Source organism: Aphelocoma coerulescens, chromosome 8, assembly GCF_041296385.1.
Source record: "Aphelocoma coerulescens isolate FSJ_1873_10779 chromosome 8, UR_Acoe_1.0, whole genome shotgun sequence".
NCBI lineage: Eukaryota > Metazoa > Chordata > Aves > Passeriformes > Corvidae > Aphelocoma > Aphelocoma coerulescens.
The window spans coordinates 33113248-33139315 of record NC_091022.1 but is presented as its reverse complement, the minus strand read 5'-3'; the positions used below and the strand labels follow the sequence as shown (position 1 = coordinate 33139315).

Sequence of the window (26068 nt, the reverse complement as noted above, 5' to 3'; positions counted from 1 at the left end):
TTAACTTACGGAACTTATGTTAATTCAGAGCTTGCCATCAAAGTTCTGCTTGCAAAAGTCGTCAACAGAGAACACTACCTTTTCCAAATGGAAATGGTTTGACCAGTACCATTAAGGAATTTCACAGAGTAGACACTAATGCATAGTTGGGAGAGAAAAAGAAGGGATATGGACACACACACTCCTTCCAAAGTATGGTTTTCTTCTGATGCAAATAAAATTTATGTGAGCAGAGGAGATCTATCTTAAATCATTGCAGGAAACTAGTCTGTGAAGACAAAAATCAGTTTAATTTATAGTAACCTTTGTTCATCGAATCAGTGTATCAAAACATGCTCTATGAGTAAATCTTAGCACATTAACCACTCTAAACACAGTAGACTGTAGCACATTTGATTGAATTCCACTCATTGTTTATATGCAGTTTGATATAGGTCAGTTAAAATGCCAAACTAGATTTTACTTTTAAAAAGCAGGCTGTTTAAGTATTGCATCTTATTTATCGCTCTGCTTAACAAAGTCATGAGATAAAAACACAGAAGAAAACAAAAGCTGAAATAAGAAAGACTCAAAATATTAAAGCAGATGTGACTTTAGGTTCTCCACTTGGCAAGTCACAGTTTAAAATCTGTCCTACATGTCCCCAGTTTCCCTCCCCTCCAGGTGTGCACCCTCAGGAGCAGCACTGCTTTGCATGTACCCACTTGTATAGCACATATTTGGAGTGTTTCAAGACCCATCTAAGTCCATGAAATTATTTTTACTATCAATTGAAATGGGTATCAGCCCTCCTGAAGGACTTCAGTGTAATGTTTCTCAGTATATCAGGGACCTTCTCTTAAAATTGAAGATTCAAGTTAAGCACTTGACAAATGATCACAGTTCAGCCATAGACACAGCAACATTTTTGCTTGACATGCTACAGCAGAAACTTTATTCAGTTCTTTTTGAAAATATTCGCAACCAAAATTTATTTTTGTAAACTCACAGAAATAAGCTTTAACATATAGGCTGTATAGAACTCAAATGCAGGTAATACTTTTAGCAATAACTTACAGATACAAACTAATGATAAACTACAATTTCACAAAGAATTGTAAACATTTTGCACAATTGTCAGTCCTTTCTTCTAGGCAAAGTGCTCTTTTGATGACAAATAAATTAACACACACACATAACTAGCATGGACTATTTCCAGACAATACAAAAAGGTGTTTAATAAGGCTTGTAAACAATGTAATAGTTACTTATGCAGAATCCATAAAAGTGTCTTGCAGGCTAAATAGACATACATACCTGGGCAGCAAAAGTTATCTTGAAAATGCTTTGGGTGTTAAATAAAAAGTTAACATTAGTACCTTTCCAATGATATTTTTAATACACTATGACTTAAGGTTACATCTTTAATAGTTTAGATCTTTAATGAAAAGGAATTAGGTGTGACTTAGTGGCAGTTGTGTCATTGAATGGGGTAGCAAAGACTGAAGTCCAAGAGCTGTAGGTGAATGAGCTACAAAAACAGAAACATTCACCAGTCAACTTCATTGAAAGTAGCAAAAGATTATAAATCAGTAAATCCCACTGCATAATGACAGTTCATTGTCCCAACCCTGCAGCATGTTCTGTTCTTCCTAGCCCAGCCCACTCCTCCACCCACAGCCCACCTTAACACCACTGCTCTGGAGGAAAACAAGCTCAGGCCACACATGCAGCTCAGCCTGGTTCTCCCAAAACCTTCACAGTTCCTCCTAATCACAAATAGGAGACAAAGTTGTTGACTTGCTGGTTCATAAGACAAACAATGACTGAAAAAATCTTTGACCATCAGGCTCTCCCCCTCTCTCCCATTGTGTGTTACTGTGAGGGAAGCTGAAGCTCTCAGAGAATTTGCTGTATTGAGCATACTCACACAGCCCATGGGATAAAAGCCAGGGAGCAGGTGGCAAACAGTTTTCATTAGATTATGTATTATTAAAATATGTGAAGTAGATGCTTAAATACGTACTTAATTTCTTATTCTTGTTTTAATAGTCTGGAAGAAGCACAAATGGTTGTCTTCATACTCAGATCTTCAGCCATGCTGTTACAGTGAAGGGCTATTGCTTTCTTAATGCTTGCTTTGTACTTGCTATCTACACCAAGTACAGTATTAATATATCCTATAGATACTACTAGAAATTATAAATCCATTAGGTTTCTTTAATCAGTACTTGGTAAACTGTTCTTGCTACAGCTGACAATGATTTTACTCAGACAAAACCAGCAAAGCTGTTATACCTACCATCCACATAGCTGTGCAGAGCAGTGAGCATAGTCCCATCCTGGGGTACATAGGCAGAATATGCCATTTCTTCTAACATGGGTGGAGACAACCTGGAGGACTGAACTGCTGTGACAGGAGCAGTAGATGAATGATTAGGACTTACATGTTTCTTATGGCGTGCTCTGCAATTCTGAAACCACACCTGAAAAGGAGGGAAACATCATCACATTGATAGATTGCATTCAATATTAGCACAACAACAACAACCTTGGAGCTTATCTTAAGCTGAGTTCACATAGTTAATTGGGCCTTTGACACAGTGCTGACAGTCCAAATGGAGAAATATCCATTCTAAGCCTACAAGTGCGGTCAAGTGAGGAACACTTTTTCAGCACCCAGCAGCCCACCAAGGACAGGGACAGGCACAGCAAGGGGCTGGGCATCTCCCGGGGCCAGTGGCCCCCCAGGCCAAGCAACATCACTGGCAGCCCTGCTCTGCTTGGAACGCACCCCTCACCACATCCCAGACACAGTCTTCTCCCTGCCTGATCACTACTGACAGCACAGCATGTTTTTCATAGGATACCCACTTGCCTTTTCACATGGAAAAGCAGGCAAGTTTTTTTTTTTAAGGATTGATTCCAGCAGTCAAATACCTCATTTCTATAGAAACACTCTGTCAGTCTTCCAGGTTAGAATGAGCCAAGGCAACTCAGAATTTATTTATATTAACATATAATTTATATTATATTTTTTAAATCACATTTACATATAAAAAAGCATTCATATGTTTTCTGAGAGACATCTTCAAGCAAAGATTGTAAGTTTGTGTTTCATTTCTGGCTGACATGGGCATTTATTTGAACTCTGCTCTCTAGAACAAATGACTAGATATTCACTTGCTCCTAATGTGTCATACCACAAGACACTTTCAAAAAGATGCAGGTCTTAAGAACAGACTACTACAGACAGAAGTACATATTTGGAATAATTGGCATAGTGCCAATTTCTATACTATTTAGGCTGAGAAGTTTCTTCTTAGAAGGCTTAATCCCCCACACACAAAGTGCAAGAGGAATACAGCAAGTTTTCCAAATTACCATGCTCGTTCTAGACCTATTCCTGAACATTCCTATTGTCTGAAGTTAAAACAGATTAAGTCTTTTTCCATGTTAGAATAACCTCAGAAAATTGTGATTGAGCATTTCCAATGGATGAGTACCAGACTTTGTGAGTCAAGTAACTTCACACTGTTACCTGTATAACACGCCTGCTCAAGCCTGTTCTTTCTGCCAGTTTCTGAAGCGTTTGTGCATCTGGATTATTGTCCTGAGCAAACTGTGCTTGCATAACCTGAAAAAGCAAGATAGGAGATTGCAGAAGCATTTGTGTTGAAAGCCACATTTGACAGTCTTCTCAGACTATGGTACTATACCTTGTCTGTTTTCAGGAAACTGGGTTTTTTTTGTAATCACTAGTATAGAGTCCCCAATACATTTTTAAAATTTTTTTTAAATCCCCCAAAGCCAAAGCACAAGCCCCCTGCTATGCTTAACTGAGCTGTGACATTTACCAGGAATGAAAAAAAATGGATTCTGCTCGGCAGTAGTGAAAACTGGAAGAGGTGCTCTTTAAGATTGCATTAAAAGAACTGTAGGAGAAAATTCACTGCAAAGCAACTCAAATATGCTCAAACACCTATAGCAGCAGACCACAACATAAGGAAGGCATGAGCCATAATCCACACTCTGAACTTGTCAATGTTATATGGAGTAATTGATCTTCTTTTCATCTCCATGGACGATGCAGGAACTAGGAAGACTTTAACCAACTTTGCCTTTAACCAACCCAAGAAACAGAGGCTTCACCTTGGCTGTCCTTTTTGATGGTTTGGTTACTCATCTTTTTACAGAAAATTGAAGTCAACACTTGTCATGAGGATATAAATTACACCTTTTTTTTGAGGAAGTAGATGTCAATTTGGCCTGCATCCTGAAGACTTTCAAAGGCTTCAAGGATTTGCCCTGTTTAATGAAAGTAAGGTTTTGTGGATTTCTGCAGGGTAACTTCAGCAATTTCACACCATTAGTTTCTCATTTTTGGATTTTTGACCATTAATTTGACCCAGCAAATTTTGCCTGGCTTCATCCTTGAAGATTCAGACTACTATTCCTTCCACATTCAGAAACTATTTACTTTTGTAATTTTTCATAGAATCACAGAGTGGTTTGGGTTGGAAGGGCCCTTGAAAGCTCACCTTGTTCCAACCCTATGCCATGAGCAGGGACACCTTCTACTAGACCAGGTGTCTCCAAGCTCCAATCAACCTGACCTTGGACATCTCCAGGGATGGGGCATCCACAGCTTGCCTGGGAAGTGTGCCAGGGCCTCACTGGCCTCAAAGGGAAGAATTTCTTCTCAATATCCAATCTAATCCTGCCCTCTGTCAGTGGGAAGCCATTCCCCCTTGTCCTGTCACTCCAGGCCCTTGTCCAAACTGCCTCTCCAGATGACTGGGAGCCCCTTTAGGTCCTGGAAGGTGCTACAGAACTAAAACATCAAAAAAGTGTGGACATTCTTTTGTATACAAGTACTTTGTGCGGCGCATAATTGCATGCTGCCACTCTGACAGTCCACTTATCCCTACAATGTTTCTCTTGTTGGAAGTAAAGTCTTCTAGCAGCCTCAAGGATAGGTATAGAGGTGCAACAAGCAGATAGAAAGTATCATTAAATAACAAGAGGCCATAAGATCTCAAACACCTGCTGAAGTATGTTACAATCTACTTTAAACAGGAGAAGAAGGGAACATGGAAGTTTCAATGACAGCAGCTGGGAAGAAGCCCTGAATACAGTTCCCATCCTATTGGCTGGTCCCGTCTCCCTTTCAGCTACTGCTGGGGAAAAAAGTTCCCTTTTGCAGAAGTTCAAGCTCAATGTTCAGAGCCCTTGCCCTTTTGCACCTGGTTGGATTATTGCTAACATGCTTGTTTTGTGTTAACTGCACCTTTTGTCTCCAATCATGACTATAATAGGAACCCAAGCTTTGAATGACCCCATGCCCTTTTATATAGCACTACTTTAACACCTCATACGTTATTACACCTCAACATGAGTTTCTCAACTGCTTTCACCATGAATGCGAGGACAGGCCAACAAAACAGAACTCACACTGTGACCAGAAATGCAAAGACCTGTTAAACCAAAGGCAAGGATGTGCAGCTAGGATTAGGTAGAAAGTCACAGCTTCCTTCTCACTACAGGTTAGAACCTCTAAATCTTGTCTCACCATCACCTCTTTCGTTGGAAGCTGGCCCTATCCTAATGTTTTTCCCTAGAAAGCTAATGTAAATGGTTTGAAATAGCTCTGGACTATCTCAATAGGAGTTAACTCTTGTCAAGGCAACAAAAGGACAAGAAGCCTAGAAAGCAGGGGAGATGCAAGCATTACAACAATTCCAACTTCCATCCTATTCATGTCTTCAAATCACATACAGTACCCATCTTTAGTACAACTTTTCACATTACATAATCTGAAAAATATTTTGTCTTTATTATGTTTAGTGATATAAATGGCTGATTAAATAGATTTCATCAAGCAATCAAAATAGAACCACCTTTTTGTTTCCACTTTGCAGAATTACCATCTGCCCCCAGGGAAATAAAGAGCTTGAAGAATACTATTTCATATTAAACTGCTGAAACTAACAAACAATTCCAGAAACATGCTGTGTCTTGATAGTTTATTAAATAGTTTAAAGCACTCAAGCTTTTCTTTTCCCCATATGCTTAAAATTTTCTATTGGTTCAGCACCCATATTCTGCATAAACCTGAGCTACACAAGTTTTTAGCACTGTCTCTACCTGGAGTTGATCTGCTGTGAAGCTGGTCCGAGCTCTTTTTGCTGGTTTTGGATGATTAACATCTTGTTCTGTTAGCAGTGCTCCTTCCACACTAATGCCATTACCTGAAACATTAAAAAGAAAACAACACTGCCTTTTAAACATTCACAATGATGTTGTAAGTCAGATTGTTCAATAACCAACAGCACCGGGTCAGCGGAATTTCAGCTTATAAAAGCCATATTCTATTCAAAGTTAAATTGATCCAGCACCATAACACATTATGCCCTAAACAACTCCCTTGCAAGTGAGGAAAGAAATAAATCTAGCATGATATTTCATCAACAATATATGCTATTGCTTTCTTTTCCTTAGGATATAAAACAAGTTATACAGACTAAAACCAAAACAAAAACAACAAAAAACCCCATCAACAGCAACAAAAAAACAAACACCAAAAAACAAACCAAACAAAAAACCACACCAAAACTGCCCCCAAAACATGAAATAATTTCACATTATTTTGATTCAAGAACCTGTGCTTCCAGTCTTAGTAAAATCAGTCAATTATCTCTTAGTAAGGAAAATGAAGCAAACCCCAACAATTTAATTAAATCTGAACCACAAACATAGTTCTTAACAAAAGCAGTATGTTACCATTTTCAACTTCTCTTTTCAGATTATCCAACATGCAGTCGTAATGTACTCTACAAAGGACTTTCTCCTCAACCAAAGCGAACTCCTCTCCAGTTGAAAGCTGTCTTTTGCAGGAGAAGCATGCAAAGCACGCCAAGTGGTACACGTTCCCTTTAGCCCGCCGGACCCAGTCGGTGGAATGGATGTGCCGCCCGCAGCGGGAGCAGCGAGTGCCGTACCGCCTGCAATGAGAACGGCAACCAGGAGGTGAAGTTAGACACCGTCTCGGGCAAAGCGAAGCTCCGGCAGGTTTAGAGGTGACCGTGTTGTGGCAGCGCAGCAGAGACCTACGGCATGACTGCGTTTGCATGGCAAAAAATGTCAGCAAGTTTGTATCTGACAGCTTAAGGCAAGACACTACTGGAATACGGAGGTTAGTATTTTCATAACGCAAAGAGCAAAACTGAAGCATTTTAACTGCTACATGAATTCATAGCTCCTCATCATTCCTTTTATAAAGATACTTACTCTTAAAAGCTGAAAGATGGAAACAGCAGGCTGTTCAAAATTCTTCCAATTATTCAAATGCATTTCACATTACTCTAGTATTAGTCTGAACTATTATATTTAGCTACATCTCCCTTCACAAATCTTTCAGCATCTTCAGCAGAAGGGGGAAAAACCTGTATCTTCATAGTTATTTCCTCAATTTGCATCACATTATGATTTTTAAATAAACTAAAAAATCTGCAAGTATTTACATTATTACAGTAGAAAAATTCTCTTTGAAGAGGAGACTAGCCACTAAATATGTTGATTCCTTAGATAAGAATTTGTCCTGAAAATCTTTGCTGACCCTAATTTTTTTCAAGTCATACAAGATTTTGTTTTTCCAGAAGTTTACAGCACTCAGCTTGCCTCCTCCCACTCTGTGTCAGACTTGACTAGTTGGATGCAATCTATTCACTGCACAGCTGAGAAGCCCAGAAAGTTTGGTCTAGCAATCAAACTAGAGAAGTATTAGCAATCACATCAAAATTAACAGCAACAATTTTTGCTGCTTTCTGGATCAAAGGCTTTGCATCCTGAGTACTACATTGCCAAAACAAATAATATTCTTTCTTGCAAGATTAGCCTGTAATCTTGAAAAATTACATTCTAAATCAAATTGATCACAGAAAAGTATAACTGTTGAAACCTTCTTTTAAATAACATGGGATTTATTCTGGGTTGATTTTGCAGCTCCTTGTGATGCCCTAAGCCCCACACCAGTGAAGCGCTACTCCAAACAGATCATCTCAATTTGCATTGCATTTTCAGCCAGCACTACCCAAGGATGATTGTTTGCACATACAATAGCTTTATAACAATACTGTGACAGGGACTCTGAGTTTTTTCTCCCTCAGTGCATACACAAGTCAGTGATGGTATAAATACAGCAGCTATGCACAACAGGGGAAGAGCAGAGGGGAGACTTTGCAGGCAGTCACATTACACAGACTTAGGGTTCCCCAAGTCCCTCCTCAAGAAAAACTTTAAACTGCTGAAAATAAACCTAGCAAATGAAAAAGAAAGACAGTCAAGTGAATTTCAGTTGCGGCTGAAGTGAAAAGTGACAAGCAAGTATAACAAGTTATCTGATAAATTATATTCCTGGATAATATACCTGAAATAGTCAAGTTTGCAGAATATATCTTTATCTTTGATGTAGCAGCTGGTGTGCCTTCCCAGGGACGTTCTGCAAACACTGCATGAGAGGCAGCGCACATGCCAGCAGAGGTCATTTACCTGCAAAAACCCAACAGAAAAATACCCCTCAATGCTTGTACTACCAATATTACATTTTATATTTACAAACCCTGGTTTTTTCCAGACCAGGTCAAAAGTTTTATGCATCCTGATTCACAGAAAAAGTTCTCTTGAGTGCAAAATGTTTTAGAACTGCATGCATATTGAAGGTTAATTAATTTGATGCATGTCTTCAGAATAAGCTTTCATGGGTTTGTAATTAAAAGCAGTAGGAGAAGAAGCAAGAGATACAAGTTCCATGCAGATACTTGTGTCCAGTTCTGTTCTCACAGCGTTAGAGAGCAAGTTTTGGCCTTATGTGACCTTGGGAAGGCAGCTAACTTACACATCTTTTCCCTAGTCTGCATAAATTCCTGCCTAAAAAACCCCCAAACGTTGCAAAGTTATTTAAAATTTTAAAACATGAGTATTGAAGGCGGAAAAAAAAGTCTGTCAAATAGAAATGCACCATTAATCACACCTCCATTTGCCACGTTTCTGTTAAAGCAAAATTAGTGAATGGCATCTGAGTTTCAAAACAGCAGCAGGTGTTTTAATAGCAAATTCGATATTTCTTTCAAATGTCCATAGCAAAACTAAATGTAGTCATGGAACTCAGCAGAAATCAGCACTTTTAAAAATTTACATATCTTTTTGGGGCATACAAAATAAATAAAATGAGAGCAATTATTTTAATTTTTGCTTTCCTATAAAATGAACTCTTAATTGTGCAGACATTGCGCATCACCTAAGTAAACCGTTTGACAATCCAAGACTCCCAGTGACCACAAAAATTAAGTAATGATCCCCTGCATAATCCCATGCTGTAGAGGAAGAATTTTGTAAACCAAATAATGATTAAGTTTAGATTCTTTTTTTTTTTTTCCACTGAGCCAATTTCTCATCTCATACCAAACACCTGATATATTACCTAAGGCAAAGCAGGTTTGAGGTAATCCAGGATATGCCTTTCATCAGAGCATAGCCAGACAAACCACAGTGAAAGCAAGGCATGGACCCCAACACTCACGCTGGAATCACCCATTTCAGTCATTCTTCAGGCTGTAATATTGCAGTTTGCCCAGTGCTTTCCTAACCCTCATCCTTGTTGGCAGCTACCTTCCCATATGCTGACAAAGTTTACACCACAATATATGAAACTGTTGATTGCAGTTGATAGCTGTTACCAAACTCACTCTCCAAACCATCTCTCAGAAGAGCCACAGAGCAGAGGGGCAGCGCTGAACCAGACTGAGCCTGCCCCGCAACCAGTCCTGCCGTGCCAAGACTCCCTGGGCCTCCCCAGGTCCACACCAAGCCCCGGCACAGGCAAGAGAAGCCCACGCAGCTCTGCACAATGCGAGCTGACATCCCAGCCACTCAGAGCCCACTGCCTCTTCTTCAGAAACCAACGTTCTTCCAAAGAGCGGGACGCCAGCAGCTTCCATAATAGTCCATTTGATGTCATTTGTCCGTATTCCTACTTGTCGGTTGACAGGGCTGAAAGTTGGAAGCTCTGCTGCTGCTGGACAGTAGCATACCAGCATCGAGTCCTCTCTGCCTACACAAGAAGCAGTAACAGCTAATTTAAACTCAAGGCTAAATAATTTAGAGGTCTTTTTCTCCAAGTCCCGTTATCCTGGTTGTTCAGACAGGAGACAGCAGTGATCAGTAAACGATAAATGAGCTGCCATAATGTCACGAGAATTCAGAGAACTGAAACAGAGTTCAAGTCAGCTCTGTTCTTTGTCCACCCGCCCGTTCTGTGCCAGCCTAGGCTACTGCAAGGGGGACGGGGTCACCTGGATCAGGGATGCGTGGCAGCTCCTGCACCGACCCCATTTTAAGTGAACACTAGCCCCCGCAGACGTTTTCCTTGGACCTCTCCACCTCAACCAAGACCTAAGTGGACGATCTAATAACACCACAGATATGCTTCCAGGGGTGTCGCCCACCATCCTTCGCAAGTATACAACAACTTTGTTTAAGGGTGATGGAATCAACCGACTTTCTGCCATGATTGTTACTCTCACTTACGAAAGGAAAGACGGCAAAAGTCTGACCCAGAATAATTTTAACGGCTATAATAAAAAAGGCGAATAAACTCCCCCGCTCTCCCCCCTGCAGTAACACTTCATGTTTAAAGCTACTTAGTTGTGTTTGTTTTTAGATTATCTTGCTCGGTCCTGATTGCTAAGACAAGAGAGCTGCTCCGCACGCACACAGCTCGTTTCCTTCAAATATATTAGTGGACCACCTTTTGCAGGAATAATTTTTTTCCACATTTATCGAGAGGCATTTTTGGCTTTGAGATTCCCAACCTTCCCCCTAGACCTACTTCAGTATAATGCAGGTCGCGCCGCCGCCGCCGTCCGACCGAGAGCGCGCGGGAGTCACCGCGGTCGGGACCGCCCGTTCCCATTTCTTTCCCCGCTTCTCCCAGCGTGTCAGGAACACGCGGCGCAGCGCCAGTAGCGTCACCCGAAACACGGACAGCAGCTAGGGCTCCCTCTCTGGCCCGAACACGGCGAACAAGCGCGCTAGGACTCCGCACTCCCGTGTCCGCGGCAGCTCCGCGTCGTCCGGGGAGGGGAGGGCTGAGCCGTAGCGATGCGACGACCCGGAGGGCTGTCGGCGGGCCCGGTTCCCCGAGGCTCTCCGGGCACTGCCGGTGGCTCGGGCAGGCTCTCCCTAAGCGGGCCGCCCTCCGACGCCGAAGGTAGGGAGAGTCGCCAGACGAAGGGGGCTCCAGGTCGGGCACCCTTACCTTGAGCAGGTACTTGTCCACGATCTCCAGGCCGCAGCTGCTGCACACGCACTTGCCGGGGGCGCAGCCCGAGCCTGAGGCCATGGACCGCGGCGATGAGGAGGGCGACAGCGCAGCGGAGGAAGAGCAGGAGTCCTCGTCAGCTGCTGCGGGGCTGGCCTGCGGGAAGGCAGGGAGACCGCGGTCAGCGCCCGACCGCCCCCCCCCCAGGAGCCCCGCTCCGGCCCGGTCTGGCCCACCGACACCTGTGGGTCCCGCCAGGACTCTGGCGGCAGTCGCGGTGTCCGCGGGACCCAGCGGGAGCGCTACGCCCGGTACCACCAGACCCACCGAGCCGCACCCGGCGCCCGAGCCACGCCATCCCCCCGCCCGCGCACCTTCTCCGCGGGGCCGCCGAGGGCGGGCAAGTCCTTGTCCTCCAGCCTGCAGACGAACATCGGGTCACTCTTCCAATACATGGCCCTACCCTACCGCATACCAGCCCCCGGCGGGCGGCGAGCCGGCTCCGGGGACCCCGCGCCGGTCTCTGCTCTCAGCGCCTGCAGGAAAAAAGTTTTGTTTTCAAGTGGGTGGACCTGCCCCGCTGGCCTCACCTCCTGCACAGAACCCGCCTTCCAGCGCGGCGGGGCCGTTGTCTCCACCAGCGAGCCCGTGCAGGTTTAGTGAGGGGAGGAGGGAGGGAGGGACCCCCCCCCAACATCAACAACAACAAAAAAACCAGCAACAACCTTCCCCCCCCCCCCGAGAACCCCCTCACTTGTCTTTATCTCTTGCCACAGCTTCTTCCCCGCTATCCCAGTCTAAGCACAAGTTCCAGTTACATCTCCCTGTGAGCGAGGAAAACAAACACAGAGGAAAACGAGAGCCCGTGTGACAGGAGTGATTTTCCCACGCTCTTGAATCCCAAAGCCCAAGCGAATTCCTATAGCTCAAACTCACAGCTCCTACACCCGTCTCACTACCTCACCTCTTGCTTGCACCTCCGCAATCTAGTAATAAAACCTTTCTCATTTAGCTAAAATAGAAGGACCTGAGCTGCGAAAGCGTTCCTCCGTCTCTGAGCTCCCACAGGTGCTGCTGATTAACACCGGTGTCCCAGTGGCGCCGCGAGCAGAGGGTGCGGAGGCTGGCTGCCCCTCACTACCTGCAGAACCAGCCGGCGTCTCTCCGCGGAGAGGCTGTGGCTTACGGGCACCCTTTCTCCACGACCACAAATCTTGTCCGCAGAGTTCCCTCACACCAAACACTGATGATGCTCTCGGGACATTAGAGGAGAATAAAGCATCTTGTCCTTCGCAGATGAGGTAAATAACCGGGTGTCTGCTTCTTGGCACGTATTTAACCAGCCAGCTGCTTTTAATTAAAGTTGTCGTTTAGTTTCCATCTTTCCCCTCACCTCTGTGGTTCAGCCTTGCCTCACCATGGATGCAGGACGTGTTGTTGAGCCTCGGTAAAGTGATCTGAGACAATTGCCCCTACGTTTACAAACATGATGGATATGATAAAAGGGAATTCTTTTTTTGAGGAGCTGTGTGAAAGGAAAAGCCCTCTATTGTTCTCCCTCTAAAAAACATGAACGTTGTTTCAAATCCCGTGCCCCGATCTTGCGGAACCGTAACTGTACCGAGCCCCGGTAAAGCCGGGACGTCCCGTCAATCATTCGTTTGTCCAGCGGTTTCAACCAATCTAACCCTGGGTAGAATCTCGCTGACATTCAGTCGCGGTGTTCCTGACACCGCTGCCTCAGCGAGGCAAAAGGGCTTTGGGTTTTGCGGTGGCCGTGACGTGGCTCGGCGCAGCGCGACCGACGCCCGGCCCGGCGTCCAGAGCCCCGAGCGGCGGCAGGAAACACGGACAAAGCCGGCCCCTGGGAGCCCCGGCCCAGCCCCGGCCAACACCTATGCTGGCCCGGAGCCGGTTTTCTGTCGTCTCCCCCGAGGGGCCGGGGTGTGCTTACCCCCGACTCGGCCCGACCACCCGCCCCGCAGGCGACGGGCTGCTGCCCCACAGAGCGTCCGGTAACCGCACCTCGTCGCCGCGCTCTGCCCCCCCCCCCCCCCCCCCCCCACGCAGCAGGATTCCCCCTTGGGCTCTGCTCCCTGTCCGCAGAGGTGCAGGTCGGGGCGCCAGCGGCCGAGTGTTCGGGCGGCCCCGTGGGTCGCGGCGGGGCGGAGCGGAGCGTTCGGCTCCGAGCAGGACCAGCGCGGATCCTGCCGAGCCCCCATCCTGCCCTCCGCGCGGATCTCCCTTTCCGTGACCGACAGAGGCACGACAGCACTACTGTCGTCTGTCGCAGGTGGCACGACAGAAAATGAGCACCTGGCGGGGGGCTCCGAGGGATGCGTTGCGGTGCGGCCGAGCCACCGTGATCAGAGCCCGTGGTGAGCCCGGACGCGGCGGATCGGGCACGGCGGGGAGCAGAGTCGAGGCTCGTCGTTCCTTTTCCTGCGCTTTCAACGAGTTAATTAATGAGGTTGGTGCGCGCTCTGAGGAGGGCTGCGGGTTAAATTTCTATGAAATAACCCCCTTCCTATGCGCCTTTTCTCTCTGGAAATACCGCGGTAGGAGTCAACAAAGTCAATCTGCGCGTTGTTTCCCGTGGCGATCGTGAGATTACGAGCAGCGGTAATTCATACCGCGGTGTTGGAGGAAAACCAGCGTGCGGGAGATCTCCATGTTTCCTACAGTGTCCAGATCCGGCTCCGCCAGGTGACGAGCGGGCGCGGCTGCACTGGCCGCCCCGGTCTCTCCGTCCGCCCCGAGGCTTCGGAGCAGCCCCGCGCAGTGCGAGGGTCTCAACGGAGGCGGGGCGGGGGACGCACTGCGGGAGTGCGGTGCTTGGCGGGGCTCAGCCAGGGCCCCTCCGATGACTGCGCGGAGCCGCAGGCTGTGTCGGCCGCCCCGGGGCGCGGGAGGTGCGGGGAGTCAGGAGGAAAACGCGCCCAGAGAACAGTCCGTCATCAGATCCGGGTTATTGCTATGGCCGGAGGGGCTTCGCAAGAGGTGAGCGGGTTTGCCGATCTAATTGGAGAGAGGCATTATTTCTGAGAAGCGGTCAGAAACGCGATAAACGTGTACAGGGTGGACGTGGGAAGTATATGGGCTTGGTTATTCGGGATGCACCCGTGCTTGGCCCGTGCACCTTTATCACCTATCTCTCCGAAGTCCAGTCTAAACTTCATTGCTTAAATTACACGTCCTCGATATTTTAGTGAACATCCCCTGCATCGTTCACTGAAGAAATGAAAACGGGTGGACACGCAGGCTCTAGAGAATTCCCGACTCTTGTGCGCCCTGCTCTCCCACTGCCGTCTCTGTGCACATCGGAAGGATGTATCCCCTTTTGGGACGTCGGGTAGGACCCCGCGGCGGGTCGTCGTGGTCTCGGCAGAGAGAGACGGAAGGGAAGGGGAGCCTGCCGGGGGCGGGCAAGGTGGCCCTGGCCTGATCCTGCTGAGGCTGACAGAGGAGAAGAGCGGGGGTCTCCGGCGGGACCCTCCGACGAGAACTGCATCTGGTTCTGATTCCTCTCTCTCAAGAGTAATGCCAGGACGTATGTAGGTGGGAGCGCTGATCAGCTGCACATAGGAGAGATCTCTTAAATATCTGACGATATGACACTGCACGAAGAAAATACTGAACGCGGGGAATTAGGGCTGTTTTAACGAGCGGGTGTTGGCATACGGACTCCTTCATCAGAGACTGCACCGTGCTGCAAGTGCATGCGGCTGGGTGCTTCTCTCTGGAGTCTTCTGCAGCGACACCAGTTCTCCCGTTAAAACAAGTTCCCTAAGAAATTAATACCGCCACTGTGGTCAGCTTACGAAAAACGGGCACCGATACCAGGGCGCGGTGGGCGGGGTGCCCACCCCCGGCTGGTCCCGCTGGGCATGGCCCTGTCAGTGCCCGACCGGGCCATCCCAGCGCCCGCCCGGCGGGTGCCTCCGAGATGCCGGCGGAACGGGCGCGGCGCTGCGGCGCGCCGCAGGGCCGTAGGGACCGCGGGGACGCGCCGTCTCCTCAGCGGAGCGCCACCCCATCTCCCCCCCAGCAGCTGCTGGCAGGAGAGCTCGGAGAGGCGGGACGGCTCGGAGAGGGAAGCCCCACACCCGTGCGGGACAAGGTTCACTTCCCCGGAAGGGCCCCTCTCTTGTCTCAACCATCTCTTTGCACTACTTGGGTGTTTGCACACCTTCAAGTATCAAGAGAGTTTTCATCTGTAGATCGCTGTGTCTTGGCCTGTGGAGCCTCTCTGGGCTGTGGAAGAAAGAACCGAGCCAGCGCCCTCAGGCTTGCTCTCTGTGAGTTTGCATCCTCACTGATTCCAGCCCGTGGTAAAAGATGCAGTTTGGACTAGCTCTGAATTATTGACTCTGGGCTGATTTAACGGGAAGGAAACGAACCCCGTCTCTTACCAATGACTTGTTTTCCAAATCAATGCAATGCACTTTCCTTGGGTCAGGCTGTCTGTCTCCGGTTTGCGGGTCTAGGACCTTTCAGGGCTGCAGACATGGAGCTTTTGTTCACGACTCTTCCAGTGTAGAGCTCTGTGTTGCTCAGTTGTGAGTGACAAGATCAGTCATAGGGAAAAATTCCTATGTCCTAACTATATTCCGGAGTCTGTGGTTCCCCTCTCCCAACACCCAGAATTTGATGCAATTTGCTTTTTTTTCCCCCCGCATTTCCCCCCCCCCTCCCCCCCCCTTTCAGGAGGGGGCTGGGGCAAGGGAGGCAGATGGCAAGAAGTGAGTCAGTGAAATGCAGCCCTGCATGTTTTTAGATCGCTGGCCCTTGCACTGTGGGCAGAAGTTGCAGGGAGTAATTTCGGCATCCCAATGTGGAACTTCTTCATTTATTCAAATCTACCTTATTTCAACTCTTGGTCGCTGCGCTCTGAACATACTAGCTGGATGAAAGCTGTGCCTGTTCAAATCAAGGGTTGCATCTCTGCGTTCCTGAAATCGTGGTGAACACTTGATGTAGAAGTTGACTTTTTAAGCATCTGTGCTAATTGTGTCACGTTATCACTCAGGGAAAGTGCTGGGGACAGAGGAAATTAGAGCAGCGATCAGATTATGTAAAAGAGCATTTTGCCCCTAACGAAATGGAAGCCAAAGCAAAACTGGAAACCATGGCGGATTGTTTATAAATACTCAGGCACAACGTTGTAAGGATGTCCTGGTTTTGGTGAGCACGGTAACTCCATCCATGGTGGAGGGCCCGAAAGGTTTCCCTGAGATATCGGGTCTGCCTGCCTGATTCCTTTCGCTTCTGTTTACGCGATGAATAATCACTCTCTGGCAGGAGACCGGGGCCACCAGGCGGGATAGCCTGTGCGGGGGAGGCGGGGGCCCGGGGGGCCGCTGCAGGTTCGGAAGGTTTTCGGCTCCTTCGGCCATCGTCGATGGGGACAGGGCACAGCCGGAAGCCCCTCCCGGGACGGGCTTTGGGAAACATCTGAGGGGTGCGGCAGCAGGAGAGTTTCCCTAGGAGTTATCTCTGCCCCCCGCACGCTGCTCCGAAGCCCCCCTCCACCGGAGCCGCACCCGTCTGGCGTCGGTGCCGCAGACGGCCGTGCGCACCGGCTGCTCCCCGCTGCTCGTCCCGCAGCTCGTTCTGCAGGACGCAGCGCGGCCCGGGTAAGGGGGGAGGCTGCGCCGGGACCCGGGCAGGTATTGTGGAAACCCTGTACTCTCCCAGCTCCCCCGCGGAACCCTTTCCCGGTGGGGCCGGGGTCGCGCCCGGCGGCATCGCGGTCAGCGTGTCCAGCTGAGCGCGATCTCGCCCGGCACCATAAGCAGCCAGCACCGCTACGGACTCACAGGGTTCCGGTCCCGTAGCCCCCACGCCCCGGGTCTCGTACAAGCCCGCTCCGGCCCGTGGGCCACGATCGCTCTTGGGGCTGCGGTGACGGAAGGAACAGAGGTGACGGGGAAGGACATGTGGAGAGGGGGCGGCTGAGGCGAGAGTCAACGGCCGGCAACGGAGAATGCCGGGCGAGCAGTGCCGGGCGGGGTGGGCAGGGTTGGCCGGGACCCGCCGCGGTTGCGGGAGCGACTCGATGGGTACCCGGGCTGTGCCGGGCCGAACAGGCGGGCAGCCGCGGGGCGCGGGGCGCGGGGGGCCGAGCCGGGCCGTAGCCTGCTCTTGGCCGCACTGGCGGTTGTCCTCGAGAGGAAGGACTTGAGCTGGCCCGGGATTTGGCCAAGACGAGTGGTGGCCGGGCAGCGCCGCCGGCTGCAAGTCCCCTCGGAGGAGGCTGCCTCGCGCTCCAAGGCACCCTGCCGGGTGTCAGCCCCCGCCGAGGGGGCACAGGCAGCCACCGTTGTGAGGAACGACAGCTCCCCTCCCCACAGAACAGGAAATGCTTTTCAGAGCAAAATCAGAATTTCAGGGCAGATTCATCTTTCAAATTCTTCCCCAGCCAATTTATGACTGCGTGTTGATACAGTGCTTAGTGTGTGTATTAAAATGAATGTCTGTTAAAGATACAGCACATTTGGGACTAGCGAGGTAGAGATGTTTTGTTTAGTAAGTGGGCAAACTGGGAAGGGAGCTCGTGGAAGAAAGGTGATTAATTCATACCAGGTCTGAAAAACACAAGAGAGCCTCCAGAAACAAGATCCTGGTTTGCTGCCCACAGGTTACAATTGCCAAGATGTTTGCATGTGTCTACAAGTAAATCAAGATTTACTGTTTTGTAACTGGCGTTTACAAAGTGCTACTGTAATGCTCTGAAATAAAATACATTTCTTTGGAAAGTGCAGAGGCTGCAGGTTTTAAGTAGCAGCAAGTGCAGTGTTTTAAGTAGAAATGAGAAATCATATTCTTCTTGGTGTTTATAATTTTTAAACTGATATGGCAACATTAACTCTTGACTGACACAGAATCGAGTGGGGAAATTTTACGTGGTGCCAGAGTGATGTTGATCTGGAGAAGAATGAAGTGCCTGAACAGTGCACTGGTCAGACATCTTTTATTAAGTTTAGTGCCTGAAAGCAGTCCAGTGTTTTTGGGCACGCGACAAGATGGGGGAAATGTTATGCTAAGTGTAACACAATTTACCCTTTGTCAACCTGCTTGGTTTGAGCTGTTTTCTGAGTTTAACAAACCTGTTCACGCAGGAAAAGACACTGGTCAGGATTTAGAACACATCTTTGATTTGTGAGCACATGGTGACTCTAGGAAAAATCATTGTTCTGCAGTACCTCAGTTATAATTATTGGAAATCTGGATCTAGTCCTAGTCCTGCTGCAGTCAGCAGCGCTCCAGCTATCATGTCTCTGCTTTTGAAGGACAACAAGGATGTGTTTCACTGAGCATATGTAAAAAAAGTAACTGAAGAGGTTGATTACTTAAGTAGCATGTTAACAACACACAGTCTTGTTCACCCCACTGCTCTACACAAAACTACTCATTCCAATTTTGGGGCCCAGGAGATGCTGCGCTCTCATTATGCACCCTCAATACTCTTTATATTCCACAGAAAAAGTCAACAGAAAATGAATTTTTCTATTGGTCATCTAAGATAAGCTTCTGTTTGTTGCTTCAGCTTGAGATTGCAGAAGGACAAGAGAGTGACAGAAGGAACCACTAATTTTAAAAGCAAATGTTTGTTTTAATATATACAAGCAAACACTCAAAGAGGAGTCAGCTCTGGCTGATTACCTGAAAAAAGGTTTAGGTTTACATACAGCAGCACTTCATTGTTTAATATTTTGCTGTTCCTTGCCACCAATCTGAATGTTGGTGCTTGAGCAGAAGAAAAATTATTTCACCAACTCTCAGGGAAAGAAGGTCTGATGGATACAAGAAAACTTAGAATTCAGTGAGGCACTGACTTACCATCAGGGTTATACAGACTATAATACTGTTACGATTCTACTGCTCTATTATAAATATCCAAATGTTTACATCCCCATCAACTAGCCCCTGATGACACTGAGAGGCAGATTTACAAAACAAAGAATGCAGTGGGCCCATGCTCAGTATGCTAAGCCAGAGTGCTACAAAAATGAAGCCCTTGCACTGCCACGCTCCTGCCCACTGAGACTCTCCCAGTACGTGAAGCACAGTCAGGCTGGAGCCCAGGATTTTGGCAAGCAGAAAGACAAATCTGTGAACACCTGCCTGCTTTGTGCTTGTCACAGCAGCAGCTGTGAGGTCATCAGGGTCTGTCTGGTTTTGCCTGCTAGGTGGCTGCAAGCAGAGTGGGAGACATGGCCCTTCTCTGCCTTGTTTATTGGTTATGTTCTGCAATGTTTTTTACTATGTTTCCACTGTTACTGTGGAACTCTGAACTTTCTGGTGAGACAAAATCATAGAGAGTTCAGAAATGGAAATAACATTTATCCTGTCTTCACTGCATTGCACTTGGTGTATTTGCAGTTCATACCAGTGTTTTGGGGGATTTTCATACTGTTTGCTCCCCACATTCTCGTGATGCTGCTTTATGTCTGAATGTTGGTGTAAAATGGGATATGCATGATCCCATAGCAAGAATTTCAGACAGCTAAATCTCTGCAGGGGTACAAGAGGAGAGATTCATAGCTAGAGGCTATGAATGTGCTATTCAGCTATGATACGTGTGACTGGATGATAGATACAAGAGGAATGGAGTCCGACCAGATAGCTATTACATATAAAGACCAAAAAAGGTGTTGGTATAATGAAGGACTCCTTCCCATATTGAATGAATAGTGAATGTAGATTAAAAATGTTGATTGGCAGAGACATGAAAATGTCAAATGTGCAGTGCCTGTCTAACGACAAATACATCTTCTGGAGCAGACAGAGGCACTAGTTTAGGACTCATCCCTGCAGTAAGATGGTAACTGGTGTGGTCTATGATGACACTTCTTGAGGGGACACAGTTCACTTATATGCTTGCCAAACTGACAGACAAGGTACCTTCCTCATTACCTGCTGCCCTGGGAATAGTTAAGAGGTCTCCCTGCAATATTTAATTTATGCTGTTTTTTGCCATGCAGAGAATTTGTGGTTAGCATTGGTTGCATCTTGGGTGCATCCCAGGGGAACAGCCTTTTCTCTCTGGTGCTCAGGCTGCCTGAAAATCAACAGCTATGTTGATTCCCTTTCTCAAACTTCTCATTTGTGCTGCACCCATCTGCAGGCTCTGGCTCTCATCAGGCTCTAGGAGGAGCCCAACAGTGCAGGGTCACCTTTGCCATCTTGGGTGGAGAGGTTTGTCCAGCAGGGGAGAAGTCTGGGCACCACTTGGAGAAAAATGAGATAAGAAGGGGGACCATGAGCTGCATCAAGGTGGTGGGAGAGCAGCTGGGCCATCCAACAAATCATCTGCTTCCTGTTATATTTATTTTCTGCTTTGTGGCAGGGTTACCAACTTCTGGGCCAGGAGTTACTCCATGAATGTCAATGGGCACTGGCGGGACATGTGTACGTCTGCAGGCAGGCGGTTAGTGTCTCTGTGCACAGGTGGGCTAATTTAGAACACCAGAAAAGGCTCAATAACTCTTGGACCTCTAGTTGTCACATGTGCATGATATGTGGGATGGGAAGAAATGTGCCAGGGCTCTATCCTCCAGTGCTATCACACTGCCAGCAGCTCAGGTGTCACCATTGCTCTGGGGATGTGCACATCTTTCCCGTATTTCTGCTGGTGCTGCAGCCCTGGCCCTCCCACACAGGCAGAGCCTGCAGAAGCTCAGCCAGCACCCCTTGCTGCGGCAGTGCTGGGCACTGTGCCCCTGCCCTGCTGCACGGCCACTGCTCTGCTCACGTCAGCGATCACATCTGTCTGTGGCTGGTGTCTGCTGAGTGAGTGCTTTGACCCTCAAGTGAGGTCTGTGGGCCATGTGTCTGAATGTTACCTGGACATATGCAATGCCTTAGCTAGAAATGTAAGTCTGGGTTCTGTTTGGGTGCTTAAAAATGAACAAAGTAGGCTGCCTGGGGATGAGGTGCCTTGCAGAAATGTCAGTTCATTATATGAGGGAGGTATCAGTGCAGGTCAATAAACCATTTCTTTCTTTATTTTAGCAAGTGTCAGACCTTCCCCATCCTCAGGCTAATGGCTGTCTTCATATTGCACATTGTAGTTAAAGCTTCCTTGCACTATTTATTCCAAGCAGCAGATTCTGTGTAAACATCTTTGCACAGTCCTGAAATTGCTGAGCAACTTTTTAGCCAGAAATCCTAAGCAGTGGAAGTATTTACCTCGGAGTCGGTGGGGACCGTGCACTCTACACATTTCTCAGCTCATAACAAATAAAAAGTTTTGTTTTGGCTTTATCTAGATGTAGCAATTTCTGATTAGTATTTAGAGAGAGGACTTAAAATTACTTAATTGTGTTTTGTGTACTTCTTATTTAACACTGCAAGCAAAATAAATCAGAATGGGATTAATTCATTTTAATTTGTTGTTGCTACTAATTATATAATAAGGACATCAAATACAGTAACACTTTTTTTTGAGTAGAAAAAAAAGTTTTAAAATAGGTATGTAAGAGAAATAAAACTTATTTTCAGGGTCCTTCTTAATAAATCATAATTCATATATTCCTGGATCCTGCTTTCTCTGAAGTTCATATCACTAAAGAGTTCTGCTTAGTGCAGCTGAAGCATCCCTTCTTTCTAGCTCTGCTGTCTTTCAGGGTTTGTAGAAACTCTGTTTTTACTGTAAGAAAAAATTAAGAACCAAATATGTTTTCACCAGTTTGATTTGGCAAATGGACTTACTTTTACCCACTGTGTGTAAGCACCAGCTGCATTTTGATACCAAGAGTAGTTAAGATAGGGCATCCTGCTCTCCAAGTGCATTTTTGTGGTTTCATTGGCCCCAACTTCTCACATTTTCTCACAGGGGACGAGGCAAGAGAGTCCTTCTGCCTCACTTTCAGAGAACAGTTAAACACCTTCTGGCAACAAAAAGTTCATAATTTTGAAGCTCAGTTGAGATCATCTGCTCCCACAAAATGCCTTTTTCAGGGTTTGTGTCAGTCTTTAGCCAGGTGCACATCACAGTGTGCCAGGAGGCTCCCTCCAGCTTGGTCCAGCAGAGAGGAGTTCTCACTTCCTTCAGGGTCACCTGAAGGACTGTCCTCCTGTGCTTAGTGCCCATGGGTCACATTGGTGCAGGATTTGTCTGTTTATGACCCTCTTTCTCTTGTTTTAGATGTGAGGTAATATCCGGGCAAGAGCACAAGCTCATGGATCTGATGCAAAGGGCCATGGTCAGGAATGAAGAAGGAAACAGAATTAGACCAGCTCAGTGCACAGAAGTGATGGTTTAAATATATTCTTCTCTACGTATGTATGTCTCCTTCCATTTAAGTTCCCAAATAAAAACAATTATTTTAGGAAAGGATTGAAAGAGTGATGGATGCAGTTAGGGGTGTAATATCTTCCTCTGCAAATGGGATACTGGAGGAATGGGTTATTTTAAGGTTACAGGTGTGCAGTTTGCAATACTAATAGACAGTCATGGGATAGATGATATAAAGACAGGTGCATTGAACAGCAGGTTTGACACTCCATTCCTCAGTGTTTGTTCAGAGCTCTGCCCTGCAATCTGTAACCGTGGGGTCCAGCAGTAGTGTCCATACGTCTTGTGTAAGAGTTCAACAACCTGCAGTGCGCATCTGGAAAAAAAAATCCCGCCCCTGCAAGCCTCATGTTGGGCTTGTCTTCCTCAGGATGAAAGCAATGAACCTACTGACTTTGATAGGGCTGGGCTGGGCCTGCTGCCAATCGCCACAGAATGTCACCTAGGCTAGCACATCCCTGCATGGGCAGCTTGCAGTGCCTTCAATGGAGGTTTCTGCTGTGTCAGTTACTTACCTCATAGGTTGGCATTTGACGATGGGAGGTTTAGCATATTATCCAGTTTCAGAGTTGAATGGCAAATGTGCTCTGATACTCAGGGCACTTTGCAGTGGACTGTCAGAGGTGCTCCACACTGTCAGAGGTGCTCCACAGTGTCCTGCTTGCATGCCAGTGAGACCCGTGCCTCTGCCCATGGTGAACCAGGACAGGGTATGTTGAGAAGGGGCCTGGGGGTGGCTGGAGCTGAGGATGCCAGCCCCCTTGTATGCATCAAGCAGTGTGAGCCAGCACATGGCCTATGGAGTGGCTCTGTTCATGGAGAGAAAGGGGTGTCTGATTTGGCAGCAGAGGTCTGCATACCTGGTGTTCTCAGTGTATGCTATACCTGCTCTGTAGAGAATTGATGCCTGGTTAATTGGCCTCTGGCATACTTTAAGACTTTTGGCTTTCTCTGCCCACAGCAGACCAATTTTAAGTAAAACCATCCCTCCCAGACTGGAGGCACAGTCATTCTATTTAGTGCATTTTCAGATAGTTCAGACAGTTCCTCTTAATTTTGTCTTTCATTTCTAAGAAAGGCCTCTTAGACAAATGGTTTAGTTCATGTAACGTTACAGTTTTGGAAGCAAAAGCTATTTGTGTATTTAGTGATGACAAGTGTAGATGTTCTATGTTTAAAAATCAAATTCCAGCCCTGTTCCTGTAACAATCCCATGATCCTCACTCTGTCAAAGTGCCCTTTAGCCTGAGTAATGACCACAAGACTGGGTTTCTCTCCACAGATTTCAGGTTTCTCATGGAAGTATGCATGTACACAGGTGAAATACATATGCTTGTTTCCAAAGGTATGGTTATGCTGACATTTTAGATATGCCAAGTGATACAGTATAATCCCTAAGGATGGTTAAAGGCTTCAAAGTGCAGCAATGCAAGTATGGGACTTTTAATTTTTACTGGCGTTTATGATTTTAGGCTTTTCTTCTGGAACAGTTTTTTTTTTCTTCTGCATTTCCTGTGATCTCAAATGCTAAAAAAAAAAATAAAAATTGAACAGTCTGATTAACAAAATTCAAACACTTTATTGAAATGCTGATCTTGTATTTTACAATTTATTGGAGAGCAATAATTTCAAAACCTGAAGAAAAGATAGGAATATAAAGTTTTGATTTAATGGGAATGCTTTCTCTTTTTCTTTATTTTAAAGCTTAACGTTCTGCAAAGGTGATATATTGTTTCCTTAAATTGTTTCACTTGTGACAAGCCAATATTTAAAGTACTTGTCCATCAGAAATTTTTCTGACCAGTGCTGGTGTAAAGTCCCAATTGGTTTTTGTGTTGAGATGAAGCCTAAATTCTCTAACCAGTTAACTCAATTTTGCCTGTGTCAAGTCCCACGTTTCTCAAGAGGTGTGGAAACCAGCTGTGTTGTGGAGGAAGGGGTGGGATTGCTGTGCCGATGCAAGAGAGGACTATGACCAGGACAGTGTCCCCAGGCGTCGCTGCCTCGGCAGATGGCCAGGTCAGAGCTGCATGCCAGCTGGGCTGTGCCTGCACTGCCTCAGCAGAGACACACACTGAACAAATTTTACCAGATATTTTCAAGTTAATTGCTTCTGGAAGGATTATCAGATTAAATGCCAGTCATCCTAGCTTTAGGTAATTTCATCTGTTACACTGTCAAAATATTTTCCTATAAAAGATCAGGGATCAGGCTGCCTTGCTTCTGAAATCAAGGCCATTTTTCTGTTGAGCTGAGTAGATAAGCTGTCCCACTGTGCTTCTCAGAAGAGAAGGAACTTCACATTTTCTCAAATCTGTTGCCAGTGTGCAGGGCAGCACCTCAAGGTCAGAGAGCAGGTGTGGGCCAAAATGTTGGACATCCAGTGTGTGCAGGTTATTAGGGTCAAAACAGCTGGTGGTTGCAGGGCTGGCAGGGCTGCAACCTGCAACCATATGATGGGTACCTGCTGGGCACTGGCTGCTCACCCCATGGACAGCCCTATGTCGTGGTGCCCTCTCCTGCCTGTGCCACAAGGGACTCCCTCCAGACCTGAGGATGCACAAAGGAGGGGAGAGCTAGGTGCTAAATCCTGTTCGTACCTCAGATGCCTTGCAAGGATAACAGTGCTTGTTTTTGGCAGATGATGCTGCCCTTCAGCAACTCAAGGCATTATCAGTCTTGATTCAAAGCCTTAACAGCCTCTGGACAAGCACTTACAGCAACGTAGTGTCTTATTTATTTGCTTGCTTGATAGAAGAGTGTGAATGAATGACAGTTGTTCAAATGCCTCTAAATTACTGGCTCTTGAGCATCAATCTACCATCTCCCTTTGGTGTTTTTGTTTTCCCTCGGGGGGGGGGGGCTGCATTTGGGAAGGAGGGATGAGTTTTGACTTCAAAGTGAAAACTTGGACTTTAAGGCTGACATATGCCAAAGAAGGGTATTTGAAATCCCTGAGAGCATTCCAACCATATGCCACAAGAGATGCTCTTCCACTCAGACAAACCCAGCCTACAGTCCTTCTGCCTGCAGAAAGAGCCCCTCACAGTGTTCCTCTCAGACCTTAATGAGTTTAGTCTGCAGGATTTCCTCTTCCGGTGACATTATCAGAAGAAATTACCCTATACCATTACCTGTGGCCACTGAAGGCTGACAGGCCTCTCCCAGACTATGTCTGACCCCCCCCAGGACAGGAAAGTATTGTCTGGACTTAACCCTTTGAAGCTTCCCTCACCTCCACCTTCCAGCTTGCTGCAATGGCAGTGCTGGGGTCCCCTGCCCTGTGTTCTTGGGGGCTGCGGATGCTCCTATGGTTTTTACAGTTGGGTCCAATGGGTGCCTGTGGGGGACCTGCTCCATGGGAGCCCAGGGGAGAGGCTGTAGGGAATTTGTGTTGTTGTGTGACATCTGGGTACACAGGATTATAGCCAAACACTACTTTTTAATTGAGTCTTTTCCTTCCCCTC

General features: G+C 47.0%; 1 protein-coding gene across 5 annotated transcripts; it reads right to left on the bottom strand.

Moving 5' to 3' along the window:
* Positions 1-890: 890 nt before the first annotated feature.
* Positions 891-12290, bottom strand: LHX8 (LIM homeobox 8). 5 transcript variants are annotated; one of them, XM_069023718.1, is made up of 10 exons: positions 12236-12254; positions 12054-12123; positions 11674-11835; positions 11297-11455; positions 8408-8529; positions 6763-6983; positions 6127-6230; positions 3521-3616; positions 2282-2465; positions 892-1510 (listed from the first exon to the last, which is right to left on the bottom strand). In XM_069023718.1, exons 3-10 carry the CDS (start codon positions 11752-11754, stop codon positions 1434-1436), a joined length of 1044 nt encoding a protein of 347 aa, XP_068879819.1. In that variant the 5' UTR covers positions 11755-11835; positions 12054-12123; positions 12236-12254; the 3' UTR covers positions 892-1433. The 5 variants fall into 5 exon arrangements, with proteins under 5 accessions (XP_068879821.1, XP_068879819.1, XP_068879820.1 ...); XM_069023720.1 differs by lacking the exon at positions 12054-12123 and having other exon boundaries at positions 891-1510; positions 2427-2465; positions 12236-12280; XM_069023719.1 differs by lacking the exons at positions 12054-12123; positions 12236-12254 and adding an exon at positions 12264-12290.
* Between the last annotated feature and the right edge of the window lie 13778 nt (positions 12291-26068).